Here is a 20,803-nt window from a genome sequence, read left to right as displayed (position 1 = left end):
TAGTAAACACTGAGAACCTGTTTTGGTCTAGTCACTACATTAAACACCAGAGTAGGAGGAGTCAGAAGGAGCTATATAGGTACCATACTTCCAGAGTGCCACAGACCTCCTGCTTGTGTTTACCAGGAGGCACGAGGTACCTCACAAAGGCCACAAAATAAGTATCCTAGGAGATCAGTTGGAGTGTGAGCTGCTCCAGTGAGGAGTTCCTGTAAGGATTTGTTAGAGAGTGGCCACTGGCCTGTTTGGTGGGATTTGCACACCATAAAATAGGTCTCAAAAGATCCAGTGGGAGAGAGAGATCAGAGCCACAGACTAGAGGGGAAGATTTTCTTTGGGAAAGGCTGGGAGGGAGGGACTGTAAAGGCCAGGCACATAGGTGGGGAACGAAGGCAGCATTATACTGTGAAACCTGTGACTGTGGCTGTTCTAGGCCAGAGATGCAACAAGGGACCCTTTCCAGGGAAGTGTGGCTACCTCAAAACCTTTGATCTTGCCCATGGAGGAAGGCTTTAGGGACCTGGAAAGTTGGGGTGGTAGCTCTGTCACAGACTACCTTCCTGTTCAAACTCCACATTTACTATTGCTGTTCCTGACATTCATTCTCCCAGGCCCCAAACTCAGCTCTCCAAGGCCTTGTCTGTTATTGCCAGGTATTTTCCAGAGCTCTGCCTCTGATAGATTGTATGGATTTTTCTTTTGGTGGAAAAAGCTCATCTACATGTGAAAGTTGCCATTTGAACTGTTTTGAAGCATACAGTTGCCCAATGGCACTGGGTGTGTTGTGTAAGCATCGCCACTGTCCAGCTTCACAGTTTTCATCACTCTAAACAAAACCTTTGCAACTGTTGGGCAATGTCTCCCATGTCCCCTCCCCTGCCCCCAGCCCCTAGTAACCTCTGCTCTGCTTTCTCTCCGTGAATTTGCTGATTCCACAAACCTCAGGTAGAAGCTCATATCCTTCCCTTTGGCTTATTTCACCTAGCTTGGTGCTTCCTCTGTTCATTCATATTACCTACACGTTGGGGTATTTTCCTGCTTTTCTTTGAAAGGCTGAATATTGATCTGGTGTGTGTGTGTGTGTGTGTGTGTGTGTGTGTGTGTGTGTGTGTGTATGTGTGTGTGTGTGTGTGTGATATATCACACACACATACATACCATAACCTGCTTATTCATTCATCTGGTGATGGGAGTTTGGGCTTTTAAAGCATGGTGCATTGAGGCATTTGTCATCAGCAACATGGCCTCCCACCCCTACCTGGACTCAAGTCCTCTTTCCTGGGTGGCAGCACTGACCGCTCAGGGTCCATAAGCTTTGCCTTCAGACTGTGTTTTTATTTACTACATGTCCTTCCTTGAGTGGAACAGGAACAGAATATCTCCTGTCCTTTGGATTGATGGCAATAACCACCTCGTGCAATGTAGAAAGGCCATGATAATGGTCACACTTAGCCCCGTGTGTAACTGTGTCCTGTAAGCACTCACCTGACCCCCACTCTTAAGAACATTGGAACTAAGGCATGGAGAGATAGCTCAGTGCTGAAGAGCACTGGCTGCTCTTCCAAAGGACCCAGGCTTGGTTGCCAGCCCCTACACGATGGTTCCCAACTGTCTGTAACTCTAGTTCTAGGGGATCAAACACCCTTTTATGGCCTCCAAGGGCTCCAGGCATGCACATGACATACACACACACACACATATATATATATATATATGCAGGCAAAACGCTCATAAATGTAAAATAAAAATAAGCAAATTTTTTTTTAAAAAATCATGTCTCGGCAGGTGGTAGTGGTGCATCCCTTTATCCCAGCCCTGAGGAGGCAAAGGCAGGCAGAGTTCAAGGGCAACTTGGTCTACAGGACTAGTTCCAGGAGAGCCAGAGCTATATAGAGAAACCCTATCTTGAAAAACAAAAATAGGGCTGGAAAGATGGCTCAGAGGTTAAGAGCATTGACTATTCTTCCAGAGGCCCTGAGTTCAATTCCCTGCAACCATCTGTAATAGGATTCAATGCCCTTTTCTGGTGTGTCTGAAGACAGCTACAGTGTACCCATGTAAATAAATTAAGTCTTTTTTTAAAAAGGAAAAACAAAAACAAAAATTCATGACTTGGAGCTGGAGAGATGACTCAACAGTTAAGAGCACTGACTGCTCTTCCAGAGGTCCTGAGTTCAATTCCTAGCAACCACATAATGGCTCACAACCATCTGTAATAGGATCTGATGCCCTCTTCTGGTGTATCTGAAGACAAGCTACAGTGTACTCACATATATAAAAATAAATAAATAAATCTTTAAAAAATTTATAACTCAACTGATTGCTGAATATCATCCCTTTTCCTTCTATCCTCTTTAACTTGGTTAGTTTGTTCCTGGTTTATTTCTTGATAGTGTTAGACATAAGTAGGGAGTTGCTTTTTTTCTTGTCTCTGTCTCTACCTTTTGAGGGCCAGCTTAGACTTTTACCATGTAGCTCCCCTTAACGTCCTTGTCACCATCTATTGTACTGCTCCCTTGCTATGCCCTCTTTCTTGTGTTCATGTTTCAAGTCTCAAGACCAGGTCTAAGTTTTTCTTAGTTGTTGTTCTTCCTCTAAGTAGGAAATAATTCTTGTACTTTACTACAAGGACAGTCCTTTTCTCTGGTCCCTTACTCAGTCTTCTTATTACAAGTCTCACCAATGTTCTATTGTGTACTGTCAGTCACTTTGAGCCTCATCAGGTAGGGCAAGCACCTGATCCTGGAACATCTCTCCTGCATCCACTCTTAGGTCTCTGTAAAAGAACTGGTGGACTTTAATAACACAAAGAGAAATAGGTAGTAGGGAATTACTTCTTGGTGTTGGACCTTCCAAAGGCAAATGTTGAAAATCACTTTAAAAATCAATCAAGGATATATTGATCCATAATTAAATGTGTTCCTGTAATGGAGGGAATGTTGCTTTTAGTGATAGATGCATATATGTTTTCAAAAATTATCCAAATTAAATAAGTGAAAGAGAAAAATATCGAGATATTTCACAGAAAATGGTAGAGCCTGAAAAAGTGGTCTGGAAAATGATGCCTCTGAACTCTACTAGGAAGACTAGGCAGGAGGATTGAGGCCAGCCTGGGCTATGTAGCAAGGCCAGCCTGGGCTATGTAGCAAGATCCTCTTTGATAGATCGGTAGGTAGGTGGGTGGATAGATAGGCAAGCCTAAGCAATATTCCTTAAGTAATTTAGTTTGTCATTTGGCTTATCTATATATGATTCTAATGAATATGGAGATTATTATGAACAGATATTTGAACCAATCCCATGTGTGTCCATAGAAATTCATCTTTTTCAAGTTGATATACTATGTTTGGGATATACTGGGGGTGTTGCATGTATGACCTATAACCACTGTTATAGCCTTACTCTTACTGGATAAAAATAGTAGCGCATTATATTTGATTCTAAATGTGTTGTGTATTCAGTTCTTTCTCTGAGAACTGTAGGAGAGATTGGCAGAAAGCCTGAGTACAGGAGTACTCAACCTGACTCCATTATTTCACAAAATTAGTAAAGTTTTTAAAAAGATATCTCCACTTCAGGTTGTAGTTACACCCTGGTTCTTTCTTCCAGCTCCATGTTCCCAGAAATAAGATTCAGACTCAAAATATGTTTATAAATACCATAGCCATATAGCTCTGCCCTGACTAGATCCTAACTAAAATAACCCAATTATTTTATCCTACATTTTGCCCTGTGACTGGTTGCTTACCTCTTCTCAGGTACCATGCATCCAGCTCCTCACTTCTTTCTGGGAGGCACTCCTACCTCGGGCTCCGTCCCCAAATATTTTCTCCTCCCAAATGCCCCACCTATATTTCTTGCCTAAGCCATAGGCCATAGGCTTTTTAATGGATGGCTGATGCACCCATACAGTGCACAGGATACTTGTGGAAATTAACTTGGTAATCAAAGGTCAGTCACTTTAATAAAAATGAAAATCCCATTCATTGGTCTAAGGTATTTTTATAGTTGATTGACCGGAAAAGCCCCAAAGTGGCGGGAGAGAGTAATGGGTTCTCTGTGGAGACACATGTATACTTGTGCAGAGGGTCCGAGAATCACCTAAGTAGTCCCCTGGGTTAATAAGATGGGACACAGGTGTGGGAGAGTCCCATGGCATGGGGTTTGGTCAGCAGCCCCTGCCTCCCCTCAACCTGGCAACTCCCATCTGTTTAATAGTCAGTGCTCCCTTCTCTCCAGGGGACAGTTCTTTGGTTCCTAGGCTATGGCTTAAACAAATCTAGCTTTAGGTAGCTTGCCAGCCCGGGTTAGGGAGCACGGCTCCAGTGACTCTGGAGTGGCAGACTGAAAGAGCAGCAAATGGCCTCGCTGCCCCTCTCTTGTTCCTCCTGGGGCCTGAGCTCTGCCCAGCTCGTACAGGACAAAGGGGGCACTTTCAGCCTTGTAAATAGCTTCTTGTGTCAGGGGAGGAGGTGGGGCAGGGAATGGCAGCACTGTGCCAGCTTGGCTTGCTGCATTAAGGAAAGATGTCAGGACTTCTCAATTTGCTGCAGTCGGGCAAACGTGCAATTTGTGTGGGTTTGTTTGAGGTCTGCATTCCTAGTGGGACCTTCCATCAAACTGCTGTTACTCAGCTTAATGGAAGCTCGAGGACCGTCCGCAGGAGAGAAACATCTAGATCACAAGCAGAGAATAAAATGCTACTGTAAGTAGAAGAGTATTACTCTGCAGGACTTGAGCGTCACGTGTGCGTGCGTGCGTGTGTGTGTGTGTGTGTGTGTGTGTATGTGTGTGTGTGTGGGCGTGTGAGTGTGCACACGCCCGTCTCCCCGTGTCCTTAGGGAGAACAGTGCCCCTGTGGATCATCTCTGGCTCTGAGCTACATTTTGTTCTGTAATGCAAACATAGTGGTAAGGGGTGAACCTTTGTGTACAGTAGGCACTGAACCCATATGTGCAGAGGCCAGGGAGACGGGATCCGAGGTAGCATTTCTGTAAGCCGTCGAGAATGCAAGCGGATTTCAGATTTGGGTCTTCTAACACATAGCAGTATTGCTGGTGGAAGGCAGGGTATTTGCCGTCCTTGTGTAGCTGTCCGTTTATATGTTCTCAGTGAGCGGGTCGGGATAGCCAAGAGGAAGAGCGTTTCATGTAAATTGGGTTTAGGGTCGGGTTAGTGTCTTGCTCCGACAGACATCTCTGAGAAGCCTTTTCTGTTTCTGGCTCTGGTTTTCCTCATGGTCATTTTATATGACGATGTTCCAGAGAGATGCAGGATGTGAAAACTCCTTGAAGCACTAAGTAAATCTAGTTAAATGGTGATTCCATTCAAGCTTTGGCAGAGGGTTCCAGCGTGGCTGGGTTTTGACAGCCACCCCATCGAGTTTGCATCATTCTCCCCTGTTCCCTGTCTCTGCACACACACACACCCAGAGGCACCCTCTCTTCCTGTTCTTTGCTGAGCTTGGGGCACTCTCTTTCATTGTTGTTACTTTCCCATCATCCTGTGGTTTCTGACTCTAGTGTTAGAGGATTTCAGGCAGGCCAGCTGAGAAATGCTTTTTTAAAATGTCCGTTTTTGTCTGTATTGTATGCTGCATGTATGTGGGTGCCAACAGGCCAGGGAAAGGTGAAATTCTGTAGAGCTGGAGAAACAGGTCATGAGCTGCCCAGTGTGGGTGCCGGGGCTAAGCTTCAGTCCTCTAGAAGAGCAGCAAGTGCTGAGCCATCTCTCCAGCCCCTAGGCACATTCTGTAAGCAGGGGAGGAGGGGTGCCAGGAGTGGCTGTAGCAGGAGGAGCAGCTGCTTGTCTGCAAGCCTGTATGTTCCACACTCAGACACATGTCTTCCTAAGACTTTAAGCCAACTGAATCTTGTTATTAGCAGATAACAGCGAGATGTATGTGCCTGAGCTTTGAGCACTGCTAGATGTAGATATGGAAATTTGCTTTTGAAAAAAAAAAATCCCAGAAAATTCCCAACAGAACACCATTGACTGAAGAACATATATGTCTCTTGGTTTTAGCAATTTATTAGCAAGGGCTCAAAAACCTTTCAGGACTTAATCTTAAGTATGGTATCTGTCCTCACACGGAGCACAAAATGGCTGTTTACACTGTCTCATTTTGATCGCCCACCTCTTTTTTTTAAATATCTGATTAGCTATTCCTTAGCAGCGTTCAAGTGGAAGAGAAAAGGTTTATAAGGTGATCACTGCTAAGTATTTGTTCTTGACATAACTAAATAATGTGCTCTCGTCTTCATGCCTTCATGCATGCATTCTAGTGTAAGCCTTACCAATTTTGCAGATTAGTACCTGGCTCCTAGCATGGATTAAATGGCTATAGCTTGTCCTTATCACCTACTAAATGTAAGGATCTCGCTGGATTTAAATGCTTAGCATTACAGATTAGCATCTAATAATATGTTCTTGCATGCGTGTTATAAATGATTCTCAGTTTTTAAAACATTTTTCTTCCTAGCCTCATTAAACTTTCTTTGCATAATGCACTCTCTCTATCTGAGCTGCCACTGCTTAAAATAGATAAGTTAATCCCGTGTGTGACTGTTTGTTTAGGTGGTTTGATAGTCTCACCCAAGGATGTAATTCTGCTGTAGTCAATTCCTATAAACCCACAAATCTTGGTGCTGTGGCCATGGCTCCCTGAACACTGAGGACAGAAGGGACCCTGGTGTGTGTGCGAGGTGGGTGATGCCTCCTCAGACTCAGAATGAAGGACAGAGAAGACTGTTTGTGAAGTCTCAGTGGCCAGTGCCAATAGGACAACCTGAGCCTGATTTTAGTTGCTTATCCTTGAAGTCTCAGTGTCAGCTTCTGTTTCCCAGAAGGGCCTTTCCTGAGGCTTGGTAGGTTTGCTCATGTCATTTTATTTACTCCTCATTAGGTGGTTAACCCATTGAAAAGATGGCCTGATCATGAGCACGGAGTTCGGTACACCCTGGGCACTCAGATATGCAGAGTTACAGGAAGGGCTCAGTGCCTATGAGAGCACCTAGAGCAGAGTTACAGGAAGGCTCAGTGCCTATGAGAGCACCTAGAACAGCTACGCTGAGTGTGGTTTGGGATCTTTCTCTCCAAGCTGTCTCAGGCGGTTAGAAATCCCACCTGACAGCTCCTGTCCTTCACTTCAGTGGTTGAAAACAAAGATCAGAAAAACCCTACCCATTGTTTCTTCTTATTGGGAAGCCGAACAAGATGAAAACAGTGTCTGTTTGAAGAACTGCCCCTGGCAGCAACACTCACTGATGCTGCTCCCTGCCCATGGGTGGAGCGGTGGGGTGACTTTCCTCCCAGCTGCTCATTGGCCCATCCTCCACCCTCTGTGCCCCTAAGAAGTCAAGAATGGATTTTGTCTGCTAGTTACCTTTAGCCCAGTGGGCAGCAGTGTAGGACTCGGCATGTGACTGATGCCCTGAAAGACCTTGGCAGGCCTGGTAAGCACCCGCTGAGCTGCCCTGGCCCCCACCCCGCCCCCATCCTCACTGCCCTTTTCTGACTCTGCTGTGGTGTGTCACCTAGCAGTCAGCTGTCGGTGGCACAGATGGTGAGTGCTTTTGTAGGCACGAGCACTTTCTTTCTAGAATTAAAATCTGAAGAGACTGGTTTATCTGTTACCTGTTAGCATTGTTAACTTTGTGATTCTGTGTGTGTGTGTGTGTGTGTGTGTGTGTGTGTGTGTGTGTGTATGTGTGTGTGTGTATGCACCCACATACACATGTGTGTGTGTGCTTACTCTTAATTTGAGCCATAGCACAAGCTTGAACAAGTTGGGTGAATCCGTCATTATCTTGGGTCCGGTCATATTGTTGGTTAGGAAAAGCAGCTTGTTACTCTGATACTCTGTGGGGGAAACTTGTATAATAGTGTGAATTTGATCTGAAAGGATGATTTCTAGAGTTCAAAAAAATACTTCAGTCCCGTGACCTCACTTTCAAAGGACAGTGTGCTGTCTGAGCTTGGAGTAGCAGAGAGAGCGCTTAGTGCATTGCTGTGGAGTTCAGCGCAGTCTCTGGGCTCTGCCGTTTCTTCCTTTGCTGTGAGCCAGCCTTGCAGGCAATCATTCATCAGTAAGCTTGTAAATTAGAACTGGTCTTTCTCTCTGGTGCACAATTAATTATTTTAGACGACTCTCCATATAAATTGCTTATAAGATGCAATAAAATAGGGCTTTGATTTATATTAATATTTACCTAGTTTTCTTCTGTGTATCTTGCTTTCTCATGTAAGCACTTTTATTATCGTGGTAACTCAGTGCTCTGAGCTCAGGACTAATCAGGGAGCTGTGGTAGGGGAAATGATCACCATGGATCACATTGATTGAACAATTTCGTGTGTGGGGCACCATCCTCGGCTGTCACTGGGAATCCTTTAGTAGTACCAAAAGCTCCCTGTTATGGGTACTGTCTTTATTTCCATGTGCAGAGACAGACCGACATTCAGCAAGGCAGAGGGTAAGCTATTTCCAGTGCCAGTAAGGCAGACCCTTGTTCCAGAGTGTGTCATCACCACCGCCTTCTCACAAATGCAGTTCCATGACCCCTGTCTGCTCTTCTGGCATTTGTTTTAAATTCTCACTGAATGCACACCAATTTTTTTTTTTCATTTTAGTTATATCTTGGGGAATAGGAAGGAAAGTAATCTAATTAGAAAAGCCAATCATGGGATCTCCTGACATGTAGCCACTCCCGTTGGGAAGCTGAGAGACATGTTGAAATTTAGGCTGGTCTGTTTTACCAGTTGGGGAACTCGTTCTGGGACCTTGGCAGATGCAGCACCTGATGGCCCTTAGGTGGTTTGGGCTTGTTCATGCTCTGCATTCACACTACCCACTGGCCTTGATAATGAGGGTTGAGTGTGTTTGTAGGTGGGAAAGGACAAAGGTATAATTTCTTTTCTGGACATAGGAGTATCTTATGGCAAGAATTCTTCAAGTCAAATCTTTTGATTGTGGCTAATAAAAACTTTTTTTCTTACACAATACAATGGAGAAATGGAACCAAACTAAATGATTAAAATGTTACCAGAAAAATGAAAGTTTTCTGTGGGGGAAAGACCTGGCCCATCTGACTGGGGATTAATGTGTTGATTGGCCAGAGCATAGCACTAGTGAGTGGCTTGGGTGAGCCTCCAGAATGAACATGGCACCTTTCTCTTCTAACAGAATTCTGCCTAGAGAAGCGCCAACACAGAACTATGGAAGTCCACGAATTGTTCCGGTATTTTCGAATGCCAGAGCTGATTGACATTCGGCAGTACGTGCGTACCCTTCCAACCAACACACTCATGGGCTTCGGGGCTTTTGCAGCGCTCACCACCTTCTGGTATGCCACCCGGCCGAAGGCCCTGAAGCCACCATGTGATCTGTCCATGCAGTCTGTGGAAGTAACGGTGAGTCCCACCCCGCCCTCACACCACCCACCCTCACACCACCCGCCCTCACACCACCCGCCCTCACACCACCCGCCCTCACACCACCCACCCTCACACCCGCCTGCTGGGCGTCCCTTCATGTTTAACCTCATTGGTTGGTTGGTGAGGGCAGTTTACAAAGAGAAGTTGCTGGTGGTGGGGTAGTAAACACATGTAGAAGCCAAATTACAGGGCACAGGGACGATAAGGTGAGGTAGGTTAGGCGTCTCTCCACAGTTACGCTGAAGATACATCCTGAAATCTCCTCAACTTCCCCTGTGCTAGGTTCCCGGTGGGAATAAAAAATTCCACCAGGAGGAAAGAGAGAACATGGAGCCTGGCCCATGGGAAGAGTCACCAGATGTTGCAGGGAATATTTTTTGTGGCATGTGGCATTTGTAAGAACTCTTTCACACACATTTAAAAGGGACTCTGGTTTCACATAGGGTAAGGCTAAAACTGGCATTTAACAGATCACCATGGCCACAGTGTCTCAGATAGGGATGAGGAGACAAACAGTTAAGGCACCTGTGCTTGGTCATGAGTGCCAGGTTGTCGTGGCCTGGACAAACTGAAGGCAGGCAATAGCCACACACCAAACCCCGCCGTATGTGATTGGGGAGCGTGGGTGGGATGGCATGAGAAGCCTCTAGACCCTCCTATGACTGTTCCTCCTCAGCGCTCCTGTCTCTTCATCCTTGCCTCCCTAGCCTCTTTCCAAAGTTCACAAAGAAGCAAACAAACCGGGGGCTGGAGAGATGGCTCAGCAGTTAAGAGACTGGTTGCTCTTCCTGAAGCCCCCGAGCTCAGTTCCCAGCAACCACACTGTAGTGTACAACCATCTGTAATGGGGTCTACTGACTTCTTAGACTCATATACACTAACTAACTAAATAAGTCTTTAAAAAACAAAGCAAGGACAAACCCATACGCACTGGAAAGCCTTCAGCTGCCCCTGCTTCACAGCTGCTCTCGTGCCTCTGCTCTGGTCAGAATTAGCCTTCAGTGTTTATTACTTTCCGCCCAGAGGAAGGTTGTGAAACACAGACCTGCTTTATTTGCTACTTTTAGATGGAGAAGTTAAAGGTCTCCCATCAACATTTTCCCCAGATTGGTCGCTGTAGCAGGCCAGTGTGGCCATCCACAGAAAGCCCAGGCTAGAATGATAGCTTTGAGCTGATATCGGGGTTTTAGTTCTTTGGTTTTTTTTTTTTTTTTTAAACAAGTTCTTGGATTTGCTAATATAAAATTCTTAAAATATACCAAATGTGTGAGTAATTTGTGGCAGATTTAGGCAGGGAAAAACTGGGCTGCTGAGAAAACTGGGCTCTCTATTCCATTCCCATTGGGAATGTAGTGGCCTTCCTCCTAGCTTACCACACACCACCAGAAGGATTTCATTTTTTCTTAGGTTGGCATGGTTTTGTGGAATTCCCTTCTTCTGCATAGCACCTGGCATTCCAAGTAGCATCGTTGTCACTATTTAAAGGGCAGGTGACAAGCGCAAGGTTTAGACACTAATAATTCAGCAGTAACTGTTGGAAGTGCCCGGTTCTCACTAGGGGAGATGTTGTGGGGACGTGTGCAGAAAGATTTATTTATGCTTCTGTTATGTGTATGAGTGTCTATGTATGTATGTGTACAGTGTCGCATGCAGCTGTTCTCAAAGGCCAAAAGATGATGCCATCCTCTCTGGGAATGGCGTTACGGATGTCGTGAGCTGCCGTGTGGGTGTGAGAACTGAACTTGAGTCCCTACAAGAATGGGAAGTGCTCTTCACTGACCCGCCTCTCCAGCACCCAGTGTGTATGTGTGTTTGTAAGTTCCGTCTTGGCATGAAGTGACTGCTTCTTATTAAAAGAATCATACAAGTTCCCTGAAGAGCAGTTTAAAACTACAGATAAACAGAACACTGAAATAACTTTACTGCTCAGTATACAGGGGTTCTGATTTTTTTCTTTGCGTATAATAGATTCACATCTGAGTTTCAGAACTCAGAGATCTCATGAATCGATCTATGAAAGAGCTTGCTTTGCTTTTTAAAAACTAAAATATAAAATTTTAGGTTTAAACACACTGGGAGTCCGGGAACCCAGTAGTTATAGACACAGTGTTACACTATGGATTGTTCTGTGGGCCTCTGTTGGCAAGAAAGACAAATCCTGCTCATTTCCCAAGGTATGCTGACCCCTGGCAACAGTCTGGGGGCTGACTGGGGAGGGGGTGCTGTTCCTACTTTGAAAGCAAGGGAGCGCCACTTTCTGACCTGCCATTTGGTCCTGCCCCTCCCAGCTCACGCGGCTTTTATCACTTTCTCCATGCCAGCAGCTTTACACAGATGCTAAGACGGATGAGTGCACACGGGTTCAGGTGCTGCTCATCCCCCCACTCTGTCCCTTAGCTCTGTATAAGTCACACCCTAAGGTTGTCTGTGACCAGGGTGGTGGAGAGGATGTGAGTAGCCCTACTGTGGACCCATCAGGAAAGGCAGTACAGCTCTGCCAAGTAGTTGTACTGAGGATGACTCCATCAGGCTCTATTTCAAGATCCCTGTGCCCAAATGTGTGGTTACAGCTCACCTGTGGTGAGCCTTGGTGACCTAAAGGCCAGCCTACCCCTCAGGGCCGGGAGGAACTCCTGCTGCAGATTGCTGCTTCTGCTACTCAGTTACTATGAACAGGCATCTAAAAAGGGGGTTGTGAGGGTGAGTTGTTGTTTAAACTACTTTTGTACTTGATATACATGGTCTCTTATTTTCTTCGCCTGTCCTTCCTAAGTTTGAGTTCCCTTCTGCCAGTGATATGGGAAATAGCAAAACAGGCTTCATAAGTTCCTGAGGAATGCTGGCTTTTGTCTGAGCATCAGTTTGGAGAAGTGGAGTTTCCTCTGAACCTGACAAGAAGGGCCTGGAAGACGGAGACATGACAGGCATGATGCCTCGTCTAACCTCCACACATTATATCTGAAAAGCATAAATAACAACCCTGTCGAGCACAGCTTGGAAGACATCCACCGGCTTGGCCTGTGGTGTGTTCAGTGTTAGTCAGTTGTGTTAGAACAAGGGCTCTGGGGAGGAGAGTGGATTACCGTGTAAAGGAAGACTAGGTGGGTCCAGGAAAATATGAAGGATCCATGCTGGAGCCTTGGGACTCAGGCAGAGGTTCTTCTGAAAATGAACATGTTAGGCCTGTGCCTTTAGCACTCAAGGAAGAGGCTGAGATAGGAGAATCACAAGCTTGAGGGCAGCCTTGGCTACAAAGCAAGATCCTGTCAAAACAAAACAGAAGCAAAGAAAGATAAATGGTGGTTAGTTTCTGAGACTGCAAATTGAAGAATCTGAAGGCTGGGTGTGGAGGAGAATGGAGGAAGGCACAGAGTTGTGAAACACCAGTGCTTCTGTCTATCCTGGACCTACCCTTGATGCAGATTGGACACAGATATGGCTGGAGAGAAAGTCGGCCCACCTGTGAGGCTCCAAGGATAGGGGACATAACCTGCTGCAAAGTGTAGACGAGAGAGATCTGGGGAATCACTGGATCACTGCAGCGGGCAGTAGGAAGGAGAGAGGCGCACACTAGTACTGAGTGCGCTGCCTGCCTTAGGTTAGCGAGGCCTGCGACTACCACGGGGCAGAAGGCAGCTCAGTGGAGACTAGCTTTACTTTCCCTCCAGTTAGTTATACTTATAGGCATTTAGCCTTTCTAAAACAGTTTTTAGGCTATCAGAACTTACAGTGGAATTTGCCTCTGGTGACCAAACCACAGGCCATAGTAGATTCAGTATCTAGGCTTGTTACTTTGTTTGGGTTCAAAGCTGCTGTGACTTAGCTCCACAGAAAATGATACGGTGTTTGGGATGCGTGCTAGCGGGTCCTCCTCATACCTGAGTCTAACACAGAGGGTGCCGCTTTTCCTGCAGTTCCTTCCACTCACTGAATCCAGTTGTCAGACTTGCATTCATTCAGCAAGTACTTAAGCTTCAGATACAGGATGTACATAATCCCGGGACAGGACGGGCTGCTGTCCGTGTGAAGCCTCTGTCCAGCGAGAGGAAGTGCTCAGGGACCTCTATCTGTGACAGAGGTCAAGTACCATTGTTAAAATAAGAGCTCTGGTACACACTGCAGCACGAAACAGTGACCTGGTCCATACTTAGACTTATCTGTGGAACATGTTGTAGAATGAGGTTTTTCCATGTGGTCGGTCGGAGCATTCTTCCACACACTCAGTCTTTACCCATGTATAAGTGTGAAGGCCCACTTACACACAGGCATAAGCAATTTCCTCAGCACAAGAGACCAAGCAGGTCATGGACTTGTACATTTTTATGAAAACACATTTGTTCCATGCTTGCATCAATAAAATAAGTCCAGCCCTGTGAAGGTAATGATGACAAAATTCCCAAGACTGGCCATGCCCTTTTGACCTGGAAAGCCCGTGACAAGCTCAGAGCCAGGGAGCGCTGGTTGACGTGGACAGCCTCAAATACTGCTGGGAGGCAGACAGCCAGAATCAAACTGGAGTGGAAGCTGCTATGGAACGAGATTGGGGTTGAATTGTGCTGTCTCTGGCTACCTCCGACAGAAGCCTGAAGGTCTGTGGAAATGTCAGAGCCACTTAGTTGTAAGATGAGGACAAGTGACTTTAACTGAAGGGGAAGTAACAATTGTGTACTGAGCGAAACAGCGATATTAGGGACCATGGCAGCATGTGGTTATTTCTACAGCTATTTATAAATCTGACGTAATAAATACTGCTCTGCAGTCATTGGTAGACATAAACTAATTCTCACCTCTGGGTGTTGGGACAGAGAGCCATTGGTGGACATGTGCAGGGCTGGAGGCTTCCGTGGGACACCAGGCTTCAGAAGCCCTTCGTACATCAAAACTCTGGCTTCCTGTCTGTCATTGTCTGCGGGCCCTGTTCTCAGGCAGCCACTTTCTTTGGCCTACTATTTGTCACTGCAGGATCCTGCTCACAGTTTCCCATAGCCTGTTCTTTCCTGGTCTTGATAATTGTCCAAGTGGTCGAATAAAGATGAGCCCAGGGTTGCCCTCACACAAACCCAGAGAGTTTCTGAACACATTTTCCTGAAGGGGGTTTGGGCATCCGGTAGAGTCTTCAGCAGGCAGTCTTCACGAGACTGGGGATAAGAGGGAAAGCAAGCATTCCCGGTGCCTCTGATCATGGAGGTCTGCTGGAAGTCTGTAGGCGTCGGTATTTTCCCACCTTTAGGTGACTTCAGCACCTTTCTCAAACTTAACAGACTTCTTAATAACATGAAAACCTTTCTGAATGTTGTTCTCTTTATACCCATCTATTGGAACCTCAATTTAAGGTACTTGTATGAGCAGTCTGCTGACTTCAGAATACATGCAGCAGACACCCGGGGCTTTGGATTAGGGAGAAGGAAGGGTCAGGCTGGTCATGAGCAGTGGCAGTGGCCTGGAGGCTCTGTGGGTGAAGGTGGGGATGACTGGCAGCTCAGGGCAAATCGCCTGGTCTTCACACCATCTCTAGGCTACAGAGGGATTAGGAGGATGTCTTAGGAAAGAGAGCAGTCGATTATTAGTGTTAAAAAAGCTACATGTTGGGGCTGGAAAGATGGTGGGGTGGTTAAGAGTGCTTGCTGTTCTTACAGAGGACTGGGTTTCAGTTCCCAGCACTCATATGGTCGTCCACAACCATTTGTAGATACACTCATACACATAAAAATAAATAAATGAACCCCAAACAACAATGCATATGAAATATGTGTATGAATGTATATATTATATATGTTTGTGTATATGTTATATGTATGTATGTACATATTATATGTATGCCTGCCTATGGCAATGTTGCTAAGTTCTCCATAACCAAGAAAAGTGAGAGTTAATTGCATAGGAATATAATAAACCGGGTCTGACAGCGTGATTTTGTACAAATGATGCCACCTGCTATAGGCTTCATTAGACAAGAGACATATATGCACACCGAAGTGACAAATAATTTCTATAATATTTAAGTTTTAAAATAGCACCCCCCACCAATGAGGCTAACAGGTGCCAAATTGGGGGGAGGGGGAGAATTGTCACTGCTATTTGCTTCCTGACAAAAATCCCTAGTGTACACCAACATCCGAGTAGTCAGTCACATGGGGTAGGACTGGGAGCTGTGGTCCCGTTTGGCCAGGCAGAGGTGAAGCCCAGTGCCTTGTGTGCCCTGCATAGCTAGACAGAGTCTTTACCAGAGCAGTGTGTGCTGAGTTCTCTTCTGGTGATACTTGGTCATGTGCTGTCTCTACCCCAGTTTCTCCTCAACGGATCCTCTGACTGGAAGAGTGGGCCACACAGGAAATTAGCAAGTAGAGAATTAACTAGGTTTGAAAAGCACCGAGGGCTTTGAGGATTAGAGGGTGATGTTTGTCTGGACTCTGTCTGCTCAGCCTGCTTGCAGAACCCTACACCAGGCTAGTTGGATCTGATACTCTGCCTCACTGCCTTGTAAACAGGAAGGGAGAAGACATCAGCAAGCCCATCCTTACTGAGAGGTGGCAGGCTGTGGGAGACTCCATAAGTACTCCCTCAGCTGGTGGAGATCCAGCCCTGCCTGTGGGGTGACACTTCTGACCCCGATTTGCCTCTAGGAATAAAGCTCAAGGGTTGTTTTCTGGTTAAACAGTAAGCATGACCCTGGCCCCGCCGCCTCTGTCCTTCACCTGGTAAGACTGTTTAGCGATGTTGTTTAAATACTTTGTCCATTACCAGTCAGAGGTCACTGGAGTGTAGGTTCCCCCCACAGGCCGGCCTTTAAGAGATCTCACTTAAAACCTAGTGTTGCTGAAAAGCAGTTTTAATCCTGAAAAGAAATACGAGTTGGTGGACTGGGCAGGGAAGGCACATGCCAAGTGGCAGATGTCAGTGGCAAGTATAATGCTGAGAGGAGAGGACCCCAGGGAAGCAGCATTTTTATTCAGTAAGAAAGGGAACACTTCCACCTATCCAAGACGACGATTTTTTTAGGGGAATCTGTGATCATCCATAGAGTGAATTGCAAAACTCAGTGCTTCCTGTTGTCTGGTCCCCCTACACATCCCTACACATTGTGTTCTCCAGGTCATGGCCCTTCCCTTACAGTCGAAGGGCAGTGGGGCCTTTTGCCCAGTCTCACCTGCACCCTATACTCCATGTCTCTTCTTGGGCATCTCCTTACTGCTTTATTATCAAGCTTTTGCTAATTAGTTTAATTGCTAATAATTAGAATACTATAAACACCTTATCCTTGGGTTATGTTGTCGCGATGATGGCTTCACTGGGAGCGCAGTCAGCCTCTTCCAATTTGCTTTGCTGGTTTTATCTCCATCTGTCCCCACACCTGAAGATTAAGTAACACTGAAGGCTTAAACCAAGTAGAAATCTTTAGCTAAAGGTTCGTTATTCAGTGACCCTCTAAAACAATGGCTTTCACCCTTCCTAATGCTGCAACCCTCTAATACAGTTCCTTACATTGTGGTGACCCCAAACATAAAATTATTTCATTGCTACTTCACAATTGTCATTTGCTACTGTTCTGAGGCGTGTGTAAGTGTCTGACATGCCACCCCTGTGAAAAGGTCATTTGACCCCCAAGAGTCACAACCCGAGTTTTGAAAGCCTCTGCTCTAGGGCAGCGCTTGGAGGGTTGGGAAGCAGACAGAGTTCTCCTGACGGGTGGCCATGCTCGTCACTAGCTAAGGAAACGCCCTGTGTTTCTCAGACTTGCCCTGGACTCGGGTCTGTGACTCTCCATGCTTTGATTCTCCCCTTTCTTGTTAGATGGCAGATCATGGTGCTCATGGCTCCTGCCCCCTCCCACATAAATCTTTTTCTCTCTAGACTCTTCCCACAACGTTTTCTATCACCGTTTATACTTGTGGTGGGTTTCTTTCTGTAGTGCTGGACTTTCACTACTCCTGCACTGAGGACTTGTCTCTAGGATTCTGCTTCTCAGACTCTAGGGCTGGACTTGGGTGCCTGACTTGTTGAAACCCTGTTGGCCGATCTCAACCACGAGTTTCTGGTCCAACCTTCATCATCTCTTTCCCAACAAATGTCAGTCTACATTTTGTAGACCTGGGTATCTAAGATGTAAGAAATATTAAATGAGTCTTTTCTATTAAATATTATAAAGCTTTTTATCTTGTCTACCCTTTAAGATTTCTATGCAAATCTCTTAATCACCTCTCCAGCCTGATAAAACCTTTGTTTACACAAAGGCCCCCTGCTGCAGTCCAGGAATTTTGTGACTCTAATACAGACTAGCTAATCAAATAAGGCCGTGAGGTTGTCTCTCACCAATGGGGTAAGGACACGTCACCACTACCAAGTGCAAGCCTGTCTCTGTGTTCCCCGTTAGTATGTGACCACTGACCAAGAGTAAAGTCTGCCTCCTCTGACTACTTCAAGGGAATGGCAGTCTCTTTCTTTGAGATCCAGAACTTATTTCTAACAAAGACAGACCTGTTATACCTGCCCCTCAGGGTCCACACCTACTCTTGTGTGTCCTTGTCTTTTCTTGTATTGTTTTGATTTGCCAGGATTCCTTGGAGGCTCTCTGACCACTTGGGGATAAGATGTATTAGTTAATTCTGCACTGCCAACATCTGGCACAGCTGCTTAAGGGAAGAAATAAAAATGGCTTCACAGTCTCAAGAGCTTTCCTTCGCCACAGCAGGGAAGGCAGTGGGGGCATTCAGTTCACTGTGGCTGCAGAAGCTTGTCATGTTCCCAGAGACAGAAACCAGAGAGCCAGCCAGAAACTGGGACCCAGATACACCTTAAAACACTTACACTGGTCATCCACATCTGTCTGCTAGGCCCCACCTACTAAAGGTTCCTAAGTCTCTTTTAGAGTGACTAACTGGAGAACCCATCATCAAAGCATGAGTCTGTGGGCTATCAGTCCAGATTCAAAACATTGCATTCTACCCCTGGACCGCCAAAGGCTAATGGCCATCTCACAACAGAAAATACATTTAGTCCAACTTAAGAGTCCCACAGCCCACAGTTTAGTCACTGTCCAGAAATTCACATTCCAGAATCTTCACTGAGACCCAAAGCAGTCTTTTAGCTATGAGCTTCTAGGAAATACAGAAACTGTACACTTCCAGTATACCATGACACAGAGTCAAAACCCCCATTCGGAAAGGGAGGAATGGTGACATAGTGGGGCTGGGGAAAGGACAGGCCCAAAGCCAGCAGGGCAAACATCAAATCCTGTAGCTCCATGTCCAGCATGAGAGGCACATGTTGCTGTGATGTGTGCTGCAGTAGGCTTGGGAAGCCTGTCTCTTCCACGTGTGTCTTCCACAGCTGCCATCCTGGCCTGGCTCTATTCTGTGCTACAGCTGTCCTCGGCACATAGATGTGCTGTAGATGCTCTTGTCATCGCCAACATCCTGGAACTCCATTGGAACTTAGTCTCACCTTCGTCACGTCATCCACAGACCTTGGGGGCTCCTTGCAGCAATTCTGACCCTTGTGAACCTTGGGACTCATGGGAACCCTGCCTGGTTCACAAGATTATCTTCAACACCTTGTTGGAAGCTACCACAATTCTTCCATGCTGCATGCTCACGAAACTAGGACCACATGAATAACACCAAGTTTCTGCTGTCAGCTTGAGCAGTTGCTCTGCCCCCTTGCACCATGGCTGCAGTGGCCTCTTGGTTCCAAGGTGGGAGAACCTGGAAAAACATATTTGTTTGGAGCTCTGTGCTGGCAAAGCACCCTAGGAAAACTCTTTTGTTGCTCTCAACAGCCTTCCAAAATGACAGCTCTGGCTAGGGAACAGGCATTGAAAACATGAGGCTTTGGGAACATTTCCGATTCAAACCATAGCACAAGTCCCAGGCTCCCCTGCCTTCCTTACGTCCTCCCAACTGTCCCACTGACAGCTGTGTGAGCTGCTCTGGAATGCAGATCTCATGGTTGCTTTTAAAGAGAGGATCTTGTACTGAGAAATGCTGTGAATGGTTCCAGGTCACCATGATACTCTTGAGCAGAGTATCATGAGGACCTCCCCATGAGCAGCCAGACTGCTTGCCCTTCACTTGGTGGGGAAAGTAGGGTGGGCCCAGGGCAAAGAGGTAGTACTTTATGGCGCATGGCCCTTCTGCTTCCCCATTCCCTGCAGCCCCTCCTCTCATCTCCTTCCTGGTTCCCTATTTTTCTGACCCCCTGTCTTCTCTTCCAAATTGTCCTTGATGTATGTTTGTTTGTTTTGGTTCTGCCTTAGGTAGACTTCTCACTAGGAAGCCTCAGTGTTGTCTCTTCCTGAACCCTGAGCCTCTCAACTCTGACTGCTCTTTGACCCCACTTGCTAGGGACAGTTTCCTGTTTTCTTTCATCAAACCTCAAGCCAGAGTGATTGCTTCCACTTTTTGGACAATCCTTTCCTGTGGTGCTGGAAGTTCTCTTCTCTTGTCTAATTTCCCTCAAGGATTTCCCTGGTGCTGTAAATGTGAAGGGCCCTCTTTGAGCCATGAAATAAGAAGTAGACTCTCACCCAGTAGTTGAGCCCTTATCTACCAGTGTAGAAAGAATGTCTGAGGGGTTCCTGTGATTATCTGGACCGCCGTATGTATATGCGTATGGTCTTAGCTCAGCTCCTGCTGCTGCTGCAGGAGACCGAGAACTGACTCCCTGCCCTGTGCGTGGCAGTTGGACTCAGGCCCCAGCAGGTGGAGTCACCTTAGCAGAAGGTGTTCAGCAGCAGACGCACACCTGTCCCAGCTGCAAATAAACACCTGGGAGGACCTGCATCTGCTCAGACTTATAATCAGTAGCCAGTGATTTTTAACCCTGAGATGCCACTTAAGGGACTGAAGGTCCTAATGGATTGTGTTACCGTCGGTAATGAGAGAGAACAGGGAACCTCAAGTGTAGGTGACTCATGGACATAAAATTGAGCGCTCTCTTGTTTCCTCCCAAGCCGAGTAGCATCTTCTTACATTCTTCTGGTGGATGCAGTTTAAGGACTGTAAAGTAGTGGGGGCATTTTTCTGTTGTCCTCGCTCTCTCTTTGGCTTTGTCTGCCAGGACAGGTCCTTAGAAATTTGTGAGCAGCAGCAACTCTTCCCCCTATTCCCTCTCTTCCTCCTCCTCCTCCTCTATCCTCTCCATTTTCTTTCCCTAAGATTCTATTCATGGCCATGTACTTAGCCTTGCTTCTCCAGAGTCACCGAAGTTCTTCAAGGGACCGGCTGACGTACACTATCAGCACGTCAGCACTCCTTCACTCAGCGCTAGTCACTGCACAACAGCCTGTATTTATTCTACAGCTAACTGACAAATAGAGATGGCATGTACTGACAGTGTTACTGAAGGTGAAATAGGAACAGGGAGCAGTTTTACA

General features: G+C 46.3%; 1 protein-coding gene across 13 annotated transcripts in view; it reads left to right on the top strand.

Annotated features, from left to right (window-relative positions):
• The window catches only part of Acsl1 (acyl-CoA synthetase long-chain family member 1), a 66,241-nt gene that overhangs the window by 12,518 nt on the left and 32,920 nt on the right, over positions 1-20,803 (top strand). For 5 of the 13 annotated variants that reach the window (XM_039094200.2, XM_006253123.3, XM_063275058.1 and 2 more), the window contains exon 2: positions 9,182-9,408. In XM_039094200.2, the coding sequence (XP_038950128.1) occupies positions 9,214-9,408 (195 nt within the window). In that variant the 5' untranslated portion in view covers positions 9,182-9,213. Of the gene's footprint in view, positions 1-4,253; positions 4,706-7,382; positions 7,565-8,753; positions 8,901-9,181; positions 9,409-20,803 lie in introns of those variants that run through there. The other 8 variants (XM_063275060.1, XM_063275062.1, XM_006253126.4 and 5 more) reach the window with 6 other exon arrangements.

Source organism: Rattus norvegicus, chromosome 16 (genome assembly GCF_036323735.1).
Source record: "Rattus norvegicus strain BN/NHsdMcwi chromosome 16, GRCr8, whole genome shotgun sequence".
NCBI classification, from domain to species: domain Eukaryota; kingdom Metazoa; phylum Chordata; class Mammalia; order Rodentia; family Muridae; genus Rattus; species Rattus norvegicus.
The sequence above is the reverse complement of the archived record's forward strand: the minus strand, read 5'-3'. Positions and strand labels throughout refer to the sequence as shown.